At 45.3% G+C, this 16,305-nt stretch overlaps 1 protein-coding gene across 1 annotated transcript; it reads left to right on the forward strand.

Annotated features, from left to right (window-relative positions):
• The first annotated feature begins 9,618 nt into the window (after positions 1-9,618).
• LOC142312481 (uncharacterized) lies at positions 9,619-15,957 on the forward strand. The gene is made up of 4 exons (XM_075351426.1): positions 9,619-9,988; positions 10,072-10,169; positions 10,367-10,457; positions 12,973-15,957. Exons 1-4 carry the CDS (start codon positions 9,904-9,906, stop codon positions 14,019-14,021), a joined length of 1,323 nt encoding a protein of 440 aa, XP_075207541.1. The 5' UTR covers positions 9,619-9,903; the 3' UTR covers positions 14,022-15,957.
• Positions 15,958-16,305: the final 348 nt, after the last annotated feature.

Genomic DNA, 16,305 nt, shown 5'->3' on the forward strand with positions numbered 1-16,305 from the left:
GGTATTATATATCTAGTGTGCGGCTCTGCAGGTGGAGGTAGGTGCAGGGTATTATATATCTAGTGTGCGGCTCTGCAGGTGGAGGTAGGTGCAGGGTATTATATATCTAGTGTGCGGCTCTGCAGGTGGAGGTAGGTGCAGGGTATTATATATCTAGTGTGCGGCTCTGCAGGTGGAGGTAGGTGCAGGGTATTATATATCTAGTGTGCGGCTCTGCAGGTGGAGGTAGGTGCAGGGTATTATATATCTAGTGTGCGGCTCTGCAGGTGGAGGTAGGTGCAGGGTATTATATATCTAGTGTGCGGCTCTGCAGGTGGAGGTAGGTGCAGGGTATTATATATCTAGTGTGCGGCTCTGCAGGTGGAGGTAGGTGCAGGGTATTATATATCTGTGTGCGGCTCTGCAGGTGGAGGTAGGTGTAGGGTATTATATATCTAGTGTGCGGCTCTGCAGGAGGAGGTAGGTGCAGGGTATTATATATCTAGTGTGCGGCTCTGCAGGTGGAGGTAGGTGCAGGGTATTATATATCTAGTGTGCGGCTCTGCAGGTGGAGGTAGGTGCAGGGTATTATATATCTAGTGTGCGGCTCTGCAGGTGGAGGTAGGTGCAGGGTATTATATATCTAGTGTGCGGCTCTGCAGGTGGAGGTAGGTGCAGGGTATTATATATCTAGTGTGCGGCTCTGCAGGTGGAGGTAGGTGCAGGGTATTATATATCTAGTGTGCGGCTCTGCAGGTGGAGGTAGGTGCAGGGTATTATATATCTAGTGTGCGGCTCTGCAGGTGGAGGTAGGTGCAGGGTATTATATATCTAGTGTGCGGCTCTGCAGGTGGAGGTAGGTGCAGGTTATTATATATCTAGTGTGCGGCTCTGCAGGAGGAGGTAGGTGCAGGGTATTATATATCTAGTGTGCGGCTCTGCAGGAGGAGGTAGGTGCAGGGTATTGTATATCTAGTGTGCGGCTCTGCAGGTGGAGGTAGGTGCAGGGTATTGTATATCTAGTGTGCGGCTCTGCAGGTGGAGGTAGGTGCAGGGTATTGTATATCTAGTGTGCGGCTCTGCAGGTGGAGGTAGGTGCAGGGTATTATATATCTAGTGTGCGGCTCTGCAGGTGGAGGTAGGTGCAGGGTATTATATATCTAGTGTGCGGCTCTGCAGGTGGAGGTAGGTGCAGGTTATTATATATCTAGTGTGCGGCTCTGCAGGTGGAGGTAGGTGCAGGGTATTATATATCTAGTGTGCGGCTCTGCAGGTGGAGGTAGGTGCAGGTTATTATATATCTAGTGTGCGGCTCTGCAGGTGGAGGTAGGTGCAGGGTATTATATATCTGTGTGCGGCTCTGCAGGTGGAGGTAGGTGCAGGGTATTATATATCTAGTGTGCGGCTCTGCAGGTGGAGGTAGGTGCAGGTTATTATATATCTAGTGTGCGGCTCTGCAGGTGGAGGTAGGTGCAGGGTATTATATATCTGTGTGCGGCTCTGCAGGTGGAGGTAGGTGCAGGGTATTATATATCTAGTGTGCGGCTCTGCAGGTGGAGGTAGGTGCAGGGTATCATATATCTAGTGTGCGGCTCTGCAGGTGGAGGTAGGTGCAGGGTATTATATATCTAGTGTGCGGCTCTGCAGGTGGAGGTAGGTGCAGGGTATTATATATCTAGTGTGCGGCTCTGCAGGTGGAGGTAGGTGCAGGTTATTATATATCTAGTGTGCGGCTCTGCAGGAGGAGGTAGGTGCAGGTTATTATATATCTAGTGTGCGGCTCTGCAGGAGGAGGTAGGTGCAGGGTATTATATATCTAGTGTGCGGCTCTGCAGGTGGAGGTAGGTGCAGGGTATTATATATCTAGTGTGCGGCTCTGCAGGTGGAGGTAGGTGCAGGGTATTATATATCTAGTGTGCGGCTCTGCAGGTGGAGGTAGGTGCAGGGTATTATATATCTAGTGTGCGGCTCTGCAGGTGGAGGTAGGTGCAGGGTATTATATATCTAGTGTGCGGCTCTGCAGGTGGAGGTAGGTGCAGGGTATTATATATCTAGTGTGCGGCTCTGCAGGTGGAGGTAGGTGCAGGGTATTATATATCTAGTGTGCGGCTCTGCAGGTGGAGGTAGGTGCAGGGTATTATATATCTAGTGTGCGGCTCTGCAGGTGGAGGTAGGTACAGGGTATTATATATCTAGTGTGCGGCTCTGCAGGTGGAGGTAGGTGCAGGGTATTATATATCTAGTGTGCGGCTCTGCAGGTGGAGGTAGGTGCAGGGTATTATATATCTAGTGTGCGGCTCTGCAGGTGGAGGTAGGTGCAGGGTATTATATATCTAGTGTGCGGCTCTGCAGGTGGAGGTAGGTGCAGGGTATTATATATCTAGTGTGCGGCTCTGCAGGTGGAGGTAGGTGCGGGGTCTCCATTATTACATACATTATCTCCGGTGTCGCTCGGTCGCTCCGCGGCTCGTGAGGCAGAGAATAATCCACAGAGGGTGAAAGAGGCGTCTAAATTGTGAGTAAATGGCTCTGATGTTTTTTTCTTCACATTCGGATCCTGATCCGGGTGATTCCGTAGTCAGTAACCAGGGAGCAGATTCACTGACACGTTTCAGGCCACTGTGATCCTTACAGGGAATCTGTCAGCAGGTTTTTGCTATGTAAGCTGAAGCCATCATGCTGCAAGGGTTAATACAGAGAATTCAGGGATGCCTGTGTTGGCAAGGTCCGATCTGGTGTTTGTTTAACACTAGAGTTCCCAGAAAGGGGTCATTTAACATTTCTACCATTGGAACCCTATGGAACTTGAAATTTCTGGGACTTCTAGTGTTAAGCAGCAGGACCCCTATCATTGCAGTCTGGCATACCCCCTCCTATGATTGGCACCTCACTGTACATGGTATACTCAACAGGAGACCCGCAGCAAACCACGCAAACCAGCCACAGACTTTGTACAAGCCGTCCACACTAGGCCTTCAAGGGCCGGGATATCTTCACCCAGTAACTGGGAGGGGGGACCATGACTGAAGCCTTCTCGAGACGCTGGACGGAGCGAAATCAAGGAGCCAGCAAATGCCTCTCAGTGAAACACAAGGAGGGTAGAAAAACAAACCAGGGAGATCAAATCCAGAGGAAGGCAAACACCATTGATATAACTCACCACTAGAGATCAGCGTTCCCCAAACTTAACGGGAACCTGTCAGGACCCATATGGCTTCTAACCTACAAGCAGGGTGATGTGTGGCCTAAACACCTCTTCCTTCCCATCCCTGTGTTGTAATATTGTGTAAAATGAAGTTCTATAAAAGGTTTTGTAACTTACATGTTCTCTATGTAAATGAGCAGAGGGACTAGTCGCTTGGCCTCGTCTAGTCTTCCCTCTTTCCGTGGTACCACGCCCCTGTGGACGTCACCATCGGCTGATGGAAATCCCATGTGTGCACGCTTCTCATTTGCGCAGCCTTCTTAGCCGGGTGTTTGCTTGTCGGCTTCACAAGCGTACTGCGCATGATCTGAAGACTCCTGCGCTTCCGACCATGAGCAGAGCGCATCGAAAGCCGGCAAGAAAACCACCCGGCACAGAGCATGACCGGGACCTCTAACCCTCAAGTATACTGCTGAGCCGAAGCAAACGGAGAGGACATATGTGTAAGCGGCACTGTTGTTTACAGCTCCTCTGTTCCACCAACGATTTGAAACCTCATCAAGTTTTCCATCAAAATGAAGTGAACTACAACTGTTCACATAGTTTTCTACATTGCTGAAAAAAATATATACACATATGTATCTCTGTGTGTCTGTGTATGGATGGATGTGTCTGTGTATGGATGGATGTGTCTGTGTATGGATGGATGTGTCTGTGTATGGATGGATGTGTCTGTGTATGGATGTGTCTGTGTATGGATGTGTCTGTGTATGGATGTGTCTGTGTATGGATGTGTCTGTGTATGGATGTGTCTGTGTATGGATGTGTCTGTGTATGGATGTGTCTGTGCTGTGTATGGATGTGTCTGTGTGTGGATGTGTCTGTGTCTGTGTATGGCTGTCTGTGTATGGATGTGTCTGTGTGTGGATGTGTGTGTGGATGTGTCTGTGTATGGATGTGTCTGTGCTGTGTGTAGATGTGTCTGTGGATGTGTGTGTCTGTGGATGTGTGGATGTGTGTGTGTGTGTGTGTGTGTGTCTGTGTGTGTGTGTGTCTGTGTGTGTGTGGATGGCTGTGTGTGTGGATGGCTGTGTGTGTGGATGGCTGTGTGTGTGGATGGCTGTGTGTGTGGATGGCTGTGTGTGTGGATGGCTGTGTGTGTGGATGGCTGTGTGTGTGGATGGCTGTGTGTGTGGATGGCTGTGTCTGTGGATGGCTGTGTCTGTGTGTGTGGATGGCTGTGTCTGTGTCTGTGGATGGCTGTGTCTGTGTGTGTGGATGGCTGTGTCTGTGTGTGTGGATGGCTGTGTCTGTGTGTGTGGATGGCTGTGTCTGTGTGTGTGGATGGCTGTGTCTGTGGATGGCTGTGTCTGTGTCTGTGGATGGCTGTGTCTGTGTGTGTGGATGGCTGTGTCTGTGTCTGTGGATGGCTGTGTCTGTGTCTGTGGATGGCTGTGTCTGTGTGTGTGGATGGCTGTGTCTGTGTGTGTGGATGGCTGTGTCTGTGTGTGTGGATGGCTGTGTCTGTGTGTGTGGATGGCTGTGTCTGTGTGTGTGGATGGCTGTGTCTGTGTGTGTGGATGGCTGTGTCTGTGTGTGTGGATGGCTGTGTCTGTGGATGGATGTGTCTGTGTGTGTGTGGATGTGTATGGAAATGGATGTGGGTGTGTCTGTGTATGGATGTGGGTGTGTCTGTGTATGGATGTGGGTGTGTCTGTGTATGGATGTGGATGTGTCTGTGTGTGGATGTGGATGTGTCTGTGTGTGGATGTGTCTGTGTGTGGATGTGTCTGTGTGTGGATGTGTCTGTGTCTGTGTATGGATGTGGATGTGTCTGTGTATGGATGTGCCTGTGTATGGATGGATGTGTCTGTGTGTGTATGTATGTATGTATGTATGTATGTATGTATATATATATATATATATATATATATATACCTGAAAAAAAAATATTCACTCAGCCCCCAATTGTGCAAGTTCTCCCACTTATAAAGATGTGATCGGCCTGTAATTGACATCATGGGTGACCACAACTATAAAAGAAGAAAGCAAATCCAGAAAATCATCTTGTCTGATTTTGCAAGATTTTTTTTGCAAATTATGGAGTAAAATAAGTATTTAGTCACCTAAAAACATCGAAAATGTTTGTCTCTCACAGTCTACAAGGAATGGGTGAGGGTACAGTAGGTGAGGACAGAGCTGGTTGTGCAGTGGTCTACTGGACTGAGGGTTATTGTTGGTTGTATCCTTGTTGGTAGAGATGCGTCTTCAGGTTCTTTAAGAGGCTCCTCTGTCCTCCACTCATTACCTGTAGTAATGGCACCTGTTTGAACTTGTTATCAGTATAAAAGACACCTGTCCACAACCTCAAACAGTCACACTCCAAACTCCACTATGGTGAAGACCAAAGAGCTGTCGAAGGACACCAGAAACAAAATTGTAGCCCTGCACCAGGCTGGAAAGACTGAATTTGCAATAGGCAAGCAGCTTGGTGTGATGAAATCAACTGTGGAAGCAATAATAAAATGGAAGACATGCAAGACCACTGATAATCTCCCTCAATCTGGGTCTCAACGCAAGATCTCACCCTGTGGGGGCAAATGATCATAAGAACACTGAGCAAAAATCCCAGAACCACATGGGGGGACCTAGTAAATGACCTGCATAGAGCTGGGACCACTGAAACAAAGGCATCCATCAGTAACACACTACGCTGCCAGGGACTCAGATCCTGAACTGCCAGAAGTGTCCCATTGCTTAAGTCAGTACAACTTCGGGCACGGGTCTGAAGTTTGCTGGAGAGCATTTGGATTATAGAGAAGAGTAATGGGAGAATGTCATATGGTCTGATGAAACCAAAGTAGAACTGTTTGGTAGAAACACAACTTGTCGTATTTGGGGGACACAGAATGCTGAGTTACATCCAGAGAACACCATACCTACTGTGAAGCATGGGGGTGGCAACATCATGCTTTGGGGCTGTTTCTCTGCAAAGGGACTAGGACGACTGATCCGTGTACATGAAAGAATGAATGTGGCCATGTATCGTGAGATTTTGAGTGCAAACCTCCTTCCATCAGACTTCCATGAGTCAGTACCTGCGTTTACTTTCAAGTCCGACGCCATTTTATTAAGGACACTGTGTCTGCAGATGTCTAAAACAAACTGGTACTGGTGATATTCACAGAGACAGTGTCCTCAATAAAATGGCGCCGTAGTTGGCGGTATGTGCACGCGCTGACTCTAGCGCCATCTTATTAAAGAATTCAATTTTTAATGTGAACATAGCACTGCGCAAGTGCCTGTTAAACCGTTCAATCCTGGCTTGGTACAAAAGCTCACGTTCAGCCATATATAGTCAGTGAATGAAAATAAATACATACATATATTAGTGTGTGTTTATTGTCAGATAACAGAGAACAGCAGTGCGCACCCTTGTGCTCGGTGTATTGACGTCAGTGACCTCGGCTGGCCTCCTTCTGTACCTGCTTCAATCTGCTTTGAGACACCACTGTTGGCCTCCTTAAACACACAGCACCGTGCAGCCTCCACAGAGACCCCACACTCCCTGCTGAAGAAGCCAAATCCCTGCATCCCACAACCCCGGCACGCCCTGCCCATGCACTGCACCACAAATGACCGGTCAGCATCCTCCATACAGGTGCAGCCGTCTTCAGTTTATGATGTCTGCACGCTGCTGACCTCCCTCACCATGAGGTGTGGTGTGGGCAGGCAGTTCTTCTGCATGTAAGACTGTGTGGTGGTCAAAGTTCGGGGACGATACTGTGTTGGGAACAGGGGCATAACGATGGCGTAACAGAAGTCGCAAAAGGGGGTGAAGGGTTTCCACCGTCCCTGGTGCCTACTTGCGCAGGATGCGCGTCCCAGAACACAAATCCAGCTAAAGTGTATAGCGGTTCTGAGACTCATAGGGTCGACCAAAGAAGCTGAGTTCACGCGCCCAGCGTCGTAGCCAGAGGTTGTGTTTTCAGAATAGACATATCAGTGCTGCCAGCAATGCTGAAGATGTTACATGAGTGGGGGTCTGCCTGTCAGTGCTCAGACCATACACCACACACTTTTTATTTAAACCAAAGCTGACTCTGTTAGCATGTTTAGAAAATAACGGCAATGTGCCAACACACTGCAGAGGTTACAGGGGTGGGGGGTCCGCCTGTCAGTGCTCAGACCATACACCACACACTGCAGAGGTTACAGGGGTGGGGGGTCCGCCTGTCAGTGCTCAGACCATACACCACACACTGCAGAGGTTACAGGGATGAGGGATCCACCTGTCAGTGCTCAGACCATACACCACACACTGCAGAGGTTACAGGGATGAGGGATCCACCTGTCAGTGCTCAGACCATACACCACACACTGCAGAGGTTACAGGGATGAGGGATCCACCTGTCAGTGCTCAGACCATACACCACACACTGCAGAGGTTACAGGGGTGGGGGGTCCGCCTGTCAGTGCTCAGACCATACACTGCAGAGGTTACAGGGGTGGGGGGTCCGCCTGTCAGTGCTCAGACCATACACCACACACTGCAGAGGTTATAGGGGTTGGATGTCCGCCTGTCAGTGCTCAGACCATACACTACACACTGCAGAGGTTACAGGGGTGGGGGGTCCGCCTGTCAGTGCTCAGACCATACACTGCAGAGGTTACAGGGGTGGGGGAGTCCGCTTGTCAGTGCTCAAACCATACACTGCAGAGGTGTAATTAACCCGATGTGTACTCTGGCTAAGAGTGCAGGGAACAGGGAGCCTGCACTGGCAGCGTGAGAGCGGCGGACGCTAGTAACTAAGGTAAATATCGGGTAACCAAGAGTAGTGCTTTCCTTGGTTACCCGATATTTACCTTAGTTACGCTTCCACGCGTTGCTAGGGGCTGGTCGCTGGTGAGATCTTCCTGTTTGACAGCTTACCAGCGACCATGTAACGACGCAGCAGCGATCCTGATAAGGTCAGATCGCTGGTCGTGATCGCTGCTGCGTCGCTATGTGTGACACCAGCTTAAGGACATGGGTTACTGGAATTGTCCTGTGCTCTGATGAGACCAAATTTAAATTTATTTGGTTCAGATGTTGTCAGTGTGTGTGGTGGTAACCAGGTGAGGAGGACAAAGACAAGTGTGTCCTGCCTACAGTCAGGCATGGTGGTGGAGGGTCATGGTTTGGGGCTGCATAAGTGCTGCCGGCTATGGGGGCTACAGATCATTGAGGGAACCCTGAATGCCAACATGTATGGTGACATACTGCAGCAGAGCAGGATCCCCTCCCTTCATATGTAAGTATAACAACCCCAAACACCTCCAAGATCACCACTGCCTTGCTAAAGAAACTAAGGGAATGGGCTGGACCGGCCGATGCTCTCCAGACCTAAACCCTATGGAGCATTTGTGGGGGCCTCCTCACACGGAAGGTGGAGGAGTGCAAGGTCTGTAACATTCACTACCTCTGGGATGTCGACACGAAGGAGGTAAGAGTATCCAGCGGCGTCTGTGGAGCTCTAGAGAACTCCTTGCACAATACAAGTAAAGCTCCTTTCACACATCTGTAAAAAAAAAAATGCACATGTTGCATGGTCCTTTGGTTAAAAAAAAATGACATGGGGGTGTTATAAAACAAAAAAAAAACAAACAGTTATTTTTTTTCTATTTACATGAATTGAGTTAGTAATGGGAATGTCTGATAGACTCCTCTCCATTACTAATACCACGGCTTGATGGCAGCTGTAAATTCACAGCTGTCTTCAATCTCATGAACCACTACCAGGGCAATCGGGAAGAGCCAGGTAAAGCGCCAGATTTGAAGCATCTAATGGATGCTTCTGGGGTATCTGCTGGCTGATATTTTTAGGCTGGGAAGGGCCAAATAAACATGTGCCTTCCCAGCCTGATAATACCAGCCCCCAGCTGGTTATGAAAAATATGGGGACCCCTCGTAATTTTTTTTTTTTTTAATTTATTTAATAATTCTGCAAAATTGCTGGATAAGCTATCGATCTATCTAACATTTATCTATCATTTTTGTGGCTTTGTATATCTTTGTCCCAGTTCATGACAAAAGAGAGACTACAATATCTCTACTTTTTATATTTCCTTGTATATGTTCCTCTTATTATGTCCAGTAATTATATTATTATTACATGTTATTCCTTAGGATTTTATCTGTTCATCTTCTTGCTATTCAGGTACCTACAATATCGGATCCTCTCAGTTTAGATCTTCTATATAAGATAATTCTCCTGATTGCCCCGTGAAGGATGGATATGGACAGGGACAAGATGGCGGAGAGGATATTTCACCTCACCCTAGAGATCCTCTTCCGGCTTACTGGAGAGGTGAGAGATTCTGATGACGTCACATTACATCATTCTTATCTATGGGAATAACAGATGGACAGAACTGGAGAGGTGAGGACTCTGGAAATGTCTGGAGTGAGATTTATTACTGTGTCTCTCCATAACCAGGATTACACAGTAGTGAAGAAGACCTCTAGTGAGCGCTGTCAGGCCCCTGTGTCTGAGGGATGGGGAAGACCCCTGAGCCCAATCACGGGGCCTCCACCTCACCCCCCGATACATGAGGACATCAATGACCAGAAGATCCTAGAACTCACCTACAAGATGATTGAGCTGCTGACTGGAGAGGTGACACTGCTGGGAATGCTGGGACATTATACAGTAACGCTATGAAGGGATCGGGGGTGACGGTATCATTGTCTGTGTCAGGTTCCTATAAGGTGTCAGGACGTCACCGTCTATTTCTCCATGGAGGAGTGGGAGTATTTAGAAGGACACAAAGATCTGTACAAGGACGTCATGATGGAGGATCCCCAGCCCCTGACATCACCAGGTAATAGACAGGACTAAATACACACGGCCTATAATTATCTGTATGTAAGGAATGAATTCAGTCCCTGTATGTGTCTCCTCCAGTTCTATCGAGTAAGAAGACAACACCAGAGAGATGGTGCCGTCCTCTTCTCCCACAGGACTGTAAACAAGAAGACCCCGATGTTCTTCAGGATCATCAGGTAGATGGAGAGAAGGGGCCATGAAATCTCCCTATGATGTGTAGACGGCTGTGAAGGTCTTGTGCTCAGTCTTGTATTATCCTCCAGTATTATATGTGTTGTACTTGTGTAATGAGAGCGGTGGAGATGGCAGGATTAGAGCTGATCATAGATGGGACTTCTCCATCTGTCTGTGACTTTTACAATATGTGTTTCAGGGGGAAGATCTGCCCCATATTAATATTATAGAGACATATGTGAGTGGTGATGAGCGGAAAAAAGAGGAGATTCCTACAGATAACCGCCCAGGTGAGTAGTGACCACTAAATACAGAGAAGTCACAGATTCTTCTCAGTCATCGACTACTGCAATTTCATGTTAATCGGTCAAATTGTCTCTCCAGTAAAGGAGACAAACTCTAGCGCAGCGCCACCTATTGGAAGTAGCGATCCTAAAAGTCACAAGTGGATTTTTAACAATCCTTTGCAATATGACTCAGGATATATGCCAGATCAGAATCCCAATTTGCAGACACGGTATTTCGGGGTGCTTGCCCCTCGTCAGTTGATGTTAATCGGTAAAAGTTTTGTATTTTATAACAGTATTTTTCCCCCTTCAGTTAAAATACAGCCTGCCAGTACTATATATAGTCATTTATTTCCCATACTTTCCATCATCCATTGCAGTAGCTGTGGGAGTGCGCCCAAAGCTTCTTCAATCATTTTCAAGCTATTCTCCATCTAATATTTGCCTCTCTGTTGTGCTGATTAGCATAGTTGCAAAGCGGACTGGTTAGGCCTTCTCTTGGTAGACGCGATGGTGATGATGAAACCTGCACCCATTTTCCCACGATTATTAGCGAATTGCAGCAAAATTATGGCTGTTTGACCCGGATAATGCAAAAGTTGCTATAAAAAATGTGGTTTTGCTGCAATAATCCCTAAATTGTGTTAAAATCTACGTTCTTTTGGGGTCCATGATACTGCAAAAATCACGGTAAAATTGCTTGTTTTTGCCACAATAATTTCCAAATCGCAGCAAATACGAAGCAGTATTGTACTATATGAGATCAAAGGCAAGAGCTACTATGTATGACTGTGGCCAGAAAAGGGTGTGGTCTTCTGATATTGAGACGCAGTGACAGCCATGCTGGTACATAATCCTTTCTTTCCGCTTCTGTCACTTTGTGGTGCTACACCTTTGTTGCAGGAGACCTGGGCCAGCAACACAGCAGTCCTTTTTTTTTCTACTACTCAACCAGCCAGCTATGGGGTTAATTTATGGCAAATTTTGTAATATTTCTTGCTGTGAATCTTGAGGGGGGGACTGTCCTCTTGAACCTTTGACTCTCACAGCCAGTTATTAGTGCTCTTAATCTGGTTCACCCCTCAGTGCTTAGCTCAGCCAGATTTTCCTGTTTATTCCCGATTTTGATCTTGTCCTGTTTTCTGACTTTTTTGCCCTTCCTGCCCCACTTGGTGACCTGACTTATTCCTGCTAGACTTCACCAGTGTTTCTGTTTAAGTCCACACATTTTTACATGGGTGTCACAGCCTGTCATGGAGGTATCACGGCCAGCTGATAATCCACTGGCAGCGAGTGCTAAAAAATCAGAGATTGGTGGGATGTAATGTCATCTGACAGTTCTCTGTTTCCGAAGCCAGTGGACTCTAGGACCCTGAGAAACTGTCAGTCTTTCATAGCAGTTGGTACCCTCTGACTTCCTTTATTAACCTCACCCTGGGGTGGTTTGGGTGCGGTTTATAGTTTGCTCCTTGCTGAGCTCTGGAGAGGTCATCTTCTGGTGCTTCAAAGACTTCTGTGGTTGCTGCTGCCTCAGATAAGTGTTTATCTTTTGCTATCTACCAGGACCCTTGTGATTGCAGTCGTGTTTCCCCTGTATTGTTCCCTTCTTTCTTCCTTTAGTGTTTAGTGGGGTTGACGAATAGTTCCTCTCACCCGTTCCCTATTTAGGCCCCGCACTAAGGATACCTAGGGTCATGTATCCGGCTCACCGCATAGGTGGTAGGAACCTATCCAGGGTGGTGAGGGTCCCTAGGGACAGCTGTAGATTATGGTCAGGGGTTACCACTTCTCCCTTTCCTTAGGTTATCTCAAGGATCACATGTTGTTGGAAATCTATCACATTTACTTCCAGCATTTTTAAGATGGTGGAATCTGTCTTCCCACGCCAACCATATGCTGTATTGGTCTGTGTGCTGTTGTGTCCCAGTTCTAATGGTGATTGTGTTGCTTTGCTGTTGTTGTGGAGAAACCTGTTTATCTTATTTTCCCTCCTATGCCCTTATTGTCCTATACCTCTGTGTTATCGTGCTGTGAGATAGTTTTGGTTTCCCCTGTCTATCTATGTTGGTGTTATCTCACTCTTGTCCCGGCCCTCCCCAGGGTATAAGATCAGACTTATGATTAAGGACTTTGTTTTTACTCTTTAGTCCAAAACGCGTCACGTTCTTATACTTGGGCGTATATTATGGGGCCTCTTGGATCATTAGTTTTTAAGATGATTTAATAAAGCCTTGGATTTTATTTTTACTTGCATTGGTGCTGGGTCCTTCCCTTCCTTTTTGCCTCAGGGTATAAGATCAGGGCCAGTCCTGATCAGGAGCAGAGCCAGGGTGGTGGCTCAGATATCCTTACCTTCAGAGGTAACTCTTGAGACAAGGGTTAGCTATTGACCCTTAGCCTGTGAGCCAGTCTAAGAGCACCATCCCATGCGCTCTCCCCTATTCATCGTGACACTTCTATTTTGTAAAAAACATTTTTAGATGTACAAAAATACTAAATTTGGTTTTATTCTTGATAGATAATTGTATGATGAGCTCAGAAGGACATCGCGTCTCTTTAGATTATAATGCTGATGATCGTGGTATCGCACAAGATACATATGAAGAGCCTGCCATTATGACACATCTACCCTCAGCACTACATATCACATCTCTATCCTCTGATACTGATCCTTTCAAAAAGGTCCTATCATCTGATTCATCACAGAATATTAAGAAAACTAATCGTCACAGAAGAGGTATCATAAATCAAAATGATCACACAGCGATGAAGTCCTTTTCATGTCCACAATGTGGAAAATGTTTTAACCGAAAATCAAATCTTAGTAAACATGAGAAAAGTCACACAGAGGAGAAGCCATTTTCTTGCGAAGAATGTGGGAAATGTTTTAATGAGAAATCAGATCTTTTCAGACATCAGAGAATTCACACAGGGGAGAAGCCATTTTCATGCTCTGAATGTGGGAAATATTTTAGACAGAAACCATGTCTTATTAGACATCAGAGAATTCACACAGGGGAGAAGCCATTTTCATGCTCTGAATGTGGGAAATATTTTAGTCAGAAACCATGTCTTATTAGACATCAGAGAATTCACACAGGAGAAAAGCCATATTCATGTTCAGAATGTGGGAAATCTTATAATGTGAAATCGAATCTTGTTAGACATCAGAGAGTTCACTCAGAGATGAAGCCATTTCCATGTTTAGAATGTGGAAAATGTTTTAACCGAAAAACAAATCTTGATAGACATCAAAGAAGTCACGTAAGTATATCAGACCATGTAACATATCAGAGAATTTACACAGGAGAGAAGCCATATTCATGTTCAGAATGTGGAAAATGTTTTGGATGTAAATATGATCTTGTTGCACATCAGAGAATTCACACAGGAGAAAAGCCATTTTCATGTTCAAAATGTGGGAAAAGTTTTAACCAAAAGTCAAATCTTGTTACACACCAAAGAACTCACACAGGAGAGAAGCCATTTTTATGCTCTGAATGTGGGAAATATTTTTCTAGGAAATCAAATCTTATTAATCATCAAAAAATTCATACAGATGAGTAACCATTTGCAAATTCTGAATTTGGGAAATATTGTAGCTAAAGATTGTTAATTATGACTTATGGTTACTTATTTTTACTTTCTAGTCTGTACTAGTTACATACTATATATACACTGACGAGCAAAAGGGTAACAGTGTTCTGAACTGTTGACTTTCAGGCTCTATACCTCATCATCCTCTACAGCTTTGAGCGTGAGCCTACTTGTCCTATCACTGCATTGTTAGTTTTGCTCCTAAAAATCAAAATGTAAATTTTTATTATTTTGGTTGTATTTTGTAAATGGCACTTTTGGTTGTATTTTGTAAATAGCACTGCCTGTATTCTTTTGGGTTCATGATCAAATTCTAACATGTCTAGACCAAGATCTGATCCCAGGTTTAATCTACACGTTCCCAATGTTGGTGTATACTGGTCGCTCACTTGGATACGTATACAACTTTTTCTTCAACTCTACCCACAAGTGTTTGAATGTGTTGTGCTCTGGGGACAGTGGGGACAATCCAGCACCTCTACTTTGTCATTAAACCATTTCTTTGCTAGCTTCAATGTATGCTTCTCCTCATTGTCCTGCTGGAAGACTATCCTCGACCTTTTCATACCCATAGTATTCGAGTGTTGAAGTAGTTAATCTTGTAGGATACTCAGCATTGAGACCACCATTGATCCGGGTTAAGTATCCAACAGCTTTTGCTGTGAAACAACCCCAGATTATCAGGCTCCCTCCACTAAACTTAATATTTCCTTCATTTTCTCGATCCATTAGCTGCTTGTTTATTCCAGATCCATTTGGATCCCTCAGAGTTGTATATTGACTTTAATCTCATCGCTCTAAATCACCCGTTTCCAATCTTCCACTTTGCACACTTTTTTGCAAACTGGAACCAACTCTTCTTATGACTATGTTTAAGTCGAGGCTTCTTCACCTTTTTCGGGCCACCATTCCAGACTTGTGTAACGTGCGTCGCACGGTGCTTTCATGGACGTTTGTGATCTCACCATTATGAAGCACACGAGCCGCCTCCACTGCAGGGTGTCTCCACAACTGATTGACCTTGTGGTGAGCTGACTTGTTAACTCCAATATTTTGCCTGGACGTCCATCTCTTGGCTTATTGAATGGATGGACAGATTTCATTTCATATTATTCTAGCTGTCATGGCCTCACATAATGCAGTTTGGCAATTTCTTGGCCGAGAGATCGTTATCGATGAGCTGGATGAGGCTGTTTCTCTCTTCTTGGGAAATTTTTTTCATGGCTGCTCCTCAATTCAAGGCAGTGCCCTTTCGCTTGTGATTCAACTTAATAGCTCAGTGTGTTATTAGGGAATATTAAAACAGGTTGTAATTTGTAGTATACAGGAAGAAAAAGATTTTTCAAACACCAGGAGCAAAACAGTAACAATGCAGTGGCCTGATAAGAATCTGCAGAACGAATCATATGGTAAATAGCTGCAAGTCACATTTATGTATGTGATAGCCAAGATGATTGTCTATAGAATGAAGGTCGTCTCACACTCAAAGCTGTAGTGGATGGTGACATATGGAGCCTGGAAGTCAAAAGTTTAAAGCATTGTTACCCTTTTGCACAACAGTGTATTTCTGCTGGCATTGCATATGTGTTTCTGTATGCTTAACTTGGGTGAATGGTTACATTATGTTGTACACCCAAAATTCTATATATAGGCACAACAGGTGCTATGTGATACATACAGTATATATCACAACATAACACTTGGAGGGGGAGGTCACTTGACTCAGAGGGTTCTTCACTTTGTAGCTGATGCCTGCTCCTCGGCCTCCACACATTATCCAAGGAAATATGGGTGAGAACAAACCTCAACCAATCTAATGAACTAATCATGGACAAATAGACTATTTCTTTGTAACTACTTCCATATTCTATATTTTGGTACAATAATTTTTTTTGAAGATCTTTAAATAAACCGCTATATATCGAGTCATTTCTTTGAAGTAACGAATCTTGTAAGAAATATATATATAATATATGTATATATATATACAGTACAGACCAAAAGTTTGGACACACCTTCTCATTCAAAGAGTTTTCTTTATTTTTATGACTCTGAAAATTGTAGATTCACATTTAAGGCATCAAAACTATGAATTAACACATGTGGAATGAAATACTTAAAAAATGTGAAACAACTGAAAATATGTCTTCTATTTTAGGTTCATCAAAGTAGCCACCTTTTGCTTTCATTACTACTTTGCACACTCTTGGCATTCTCTTGATGAGCTTCAAGAGGTAGTCACCGGAAATGGTTT

This window comes from Anomaloglossus baeobatrachus, chromosome 5 (assembly GCF_048569485.1).
Source record: "Anomaloglossus baeobatrachus isolate aAnoBae1 chromosome 5, aAnoBae1.hap1, whole genome shotgun sequence".
In the NCBI taxonomy this organism is placed as follows: Eukaryota; Metazoa; Chordata; class Amphibia; order Anura; family Aromobatidae; genus Anomaloglossus; species Anomaloglossus baeobatrachus.

Bases quoted from the DNA above. Each gene is read 5' to 3' on its own strand.
- LOC142312481 (XM_075351426.1), top strand. From the start codon at position 9,904: ATGGAGGAGTGGGAGTATTTAGAAGGACACAAAGATCTGTACAAGGAC. The intron at 10,170-10,366 runs GTAGATGGAGAG...TATGTGTTTCAG, and splicing joins ATGTTCTTCAGGATCATCAG to GGGGAAGATCTGCCCCATAT. The intron at 10,458-12,972 runs GTGAGTAGTGAC...TATTCTTGATAG, and splicing joins TCCTACAGATAACCGCCCAG to ATAATTGTATGATGAGCTCA.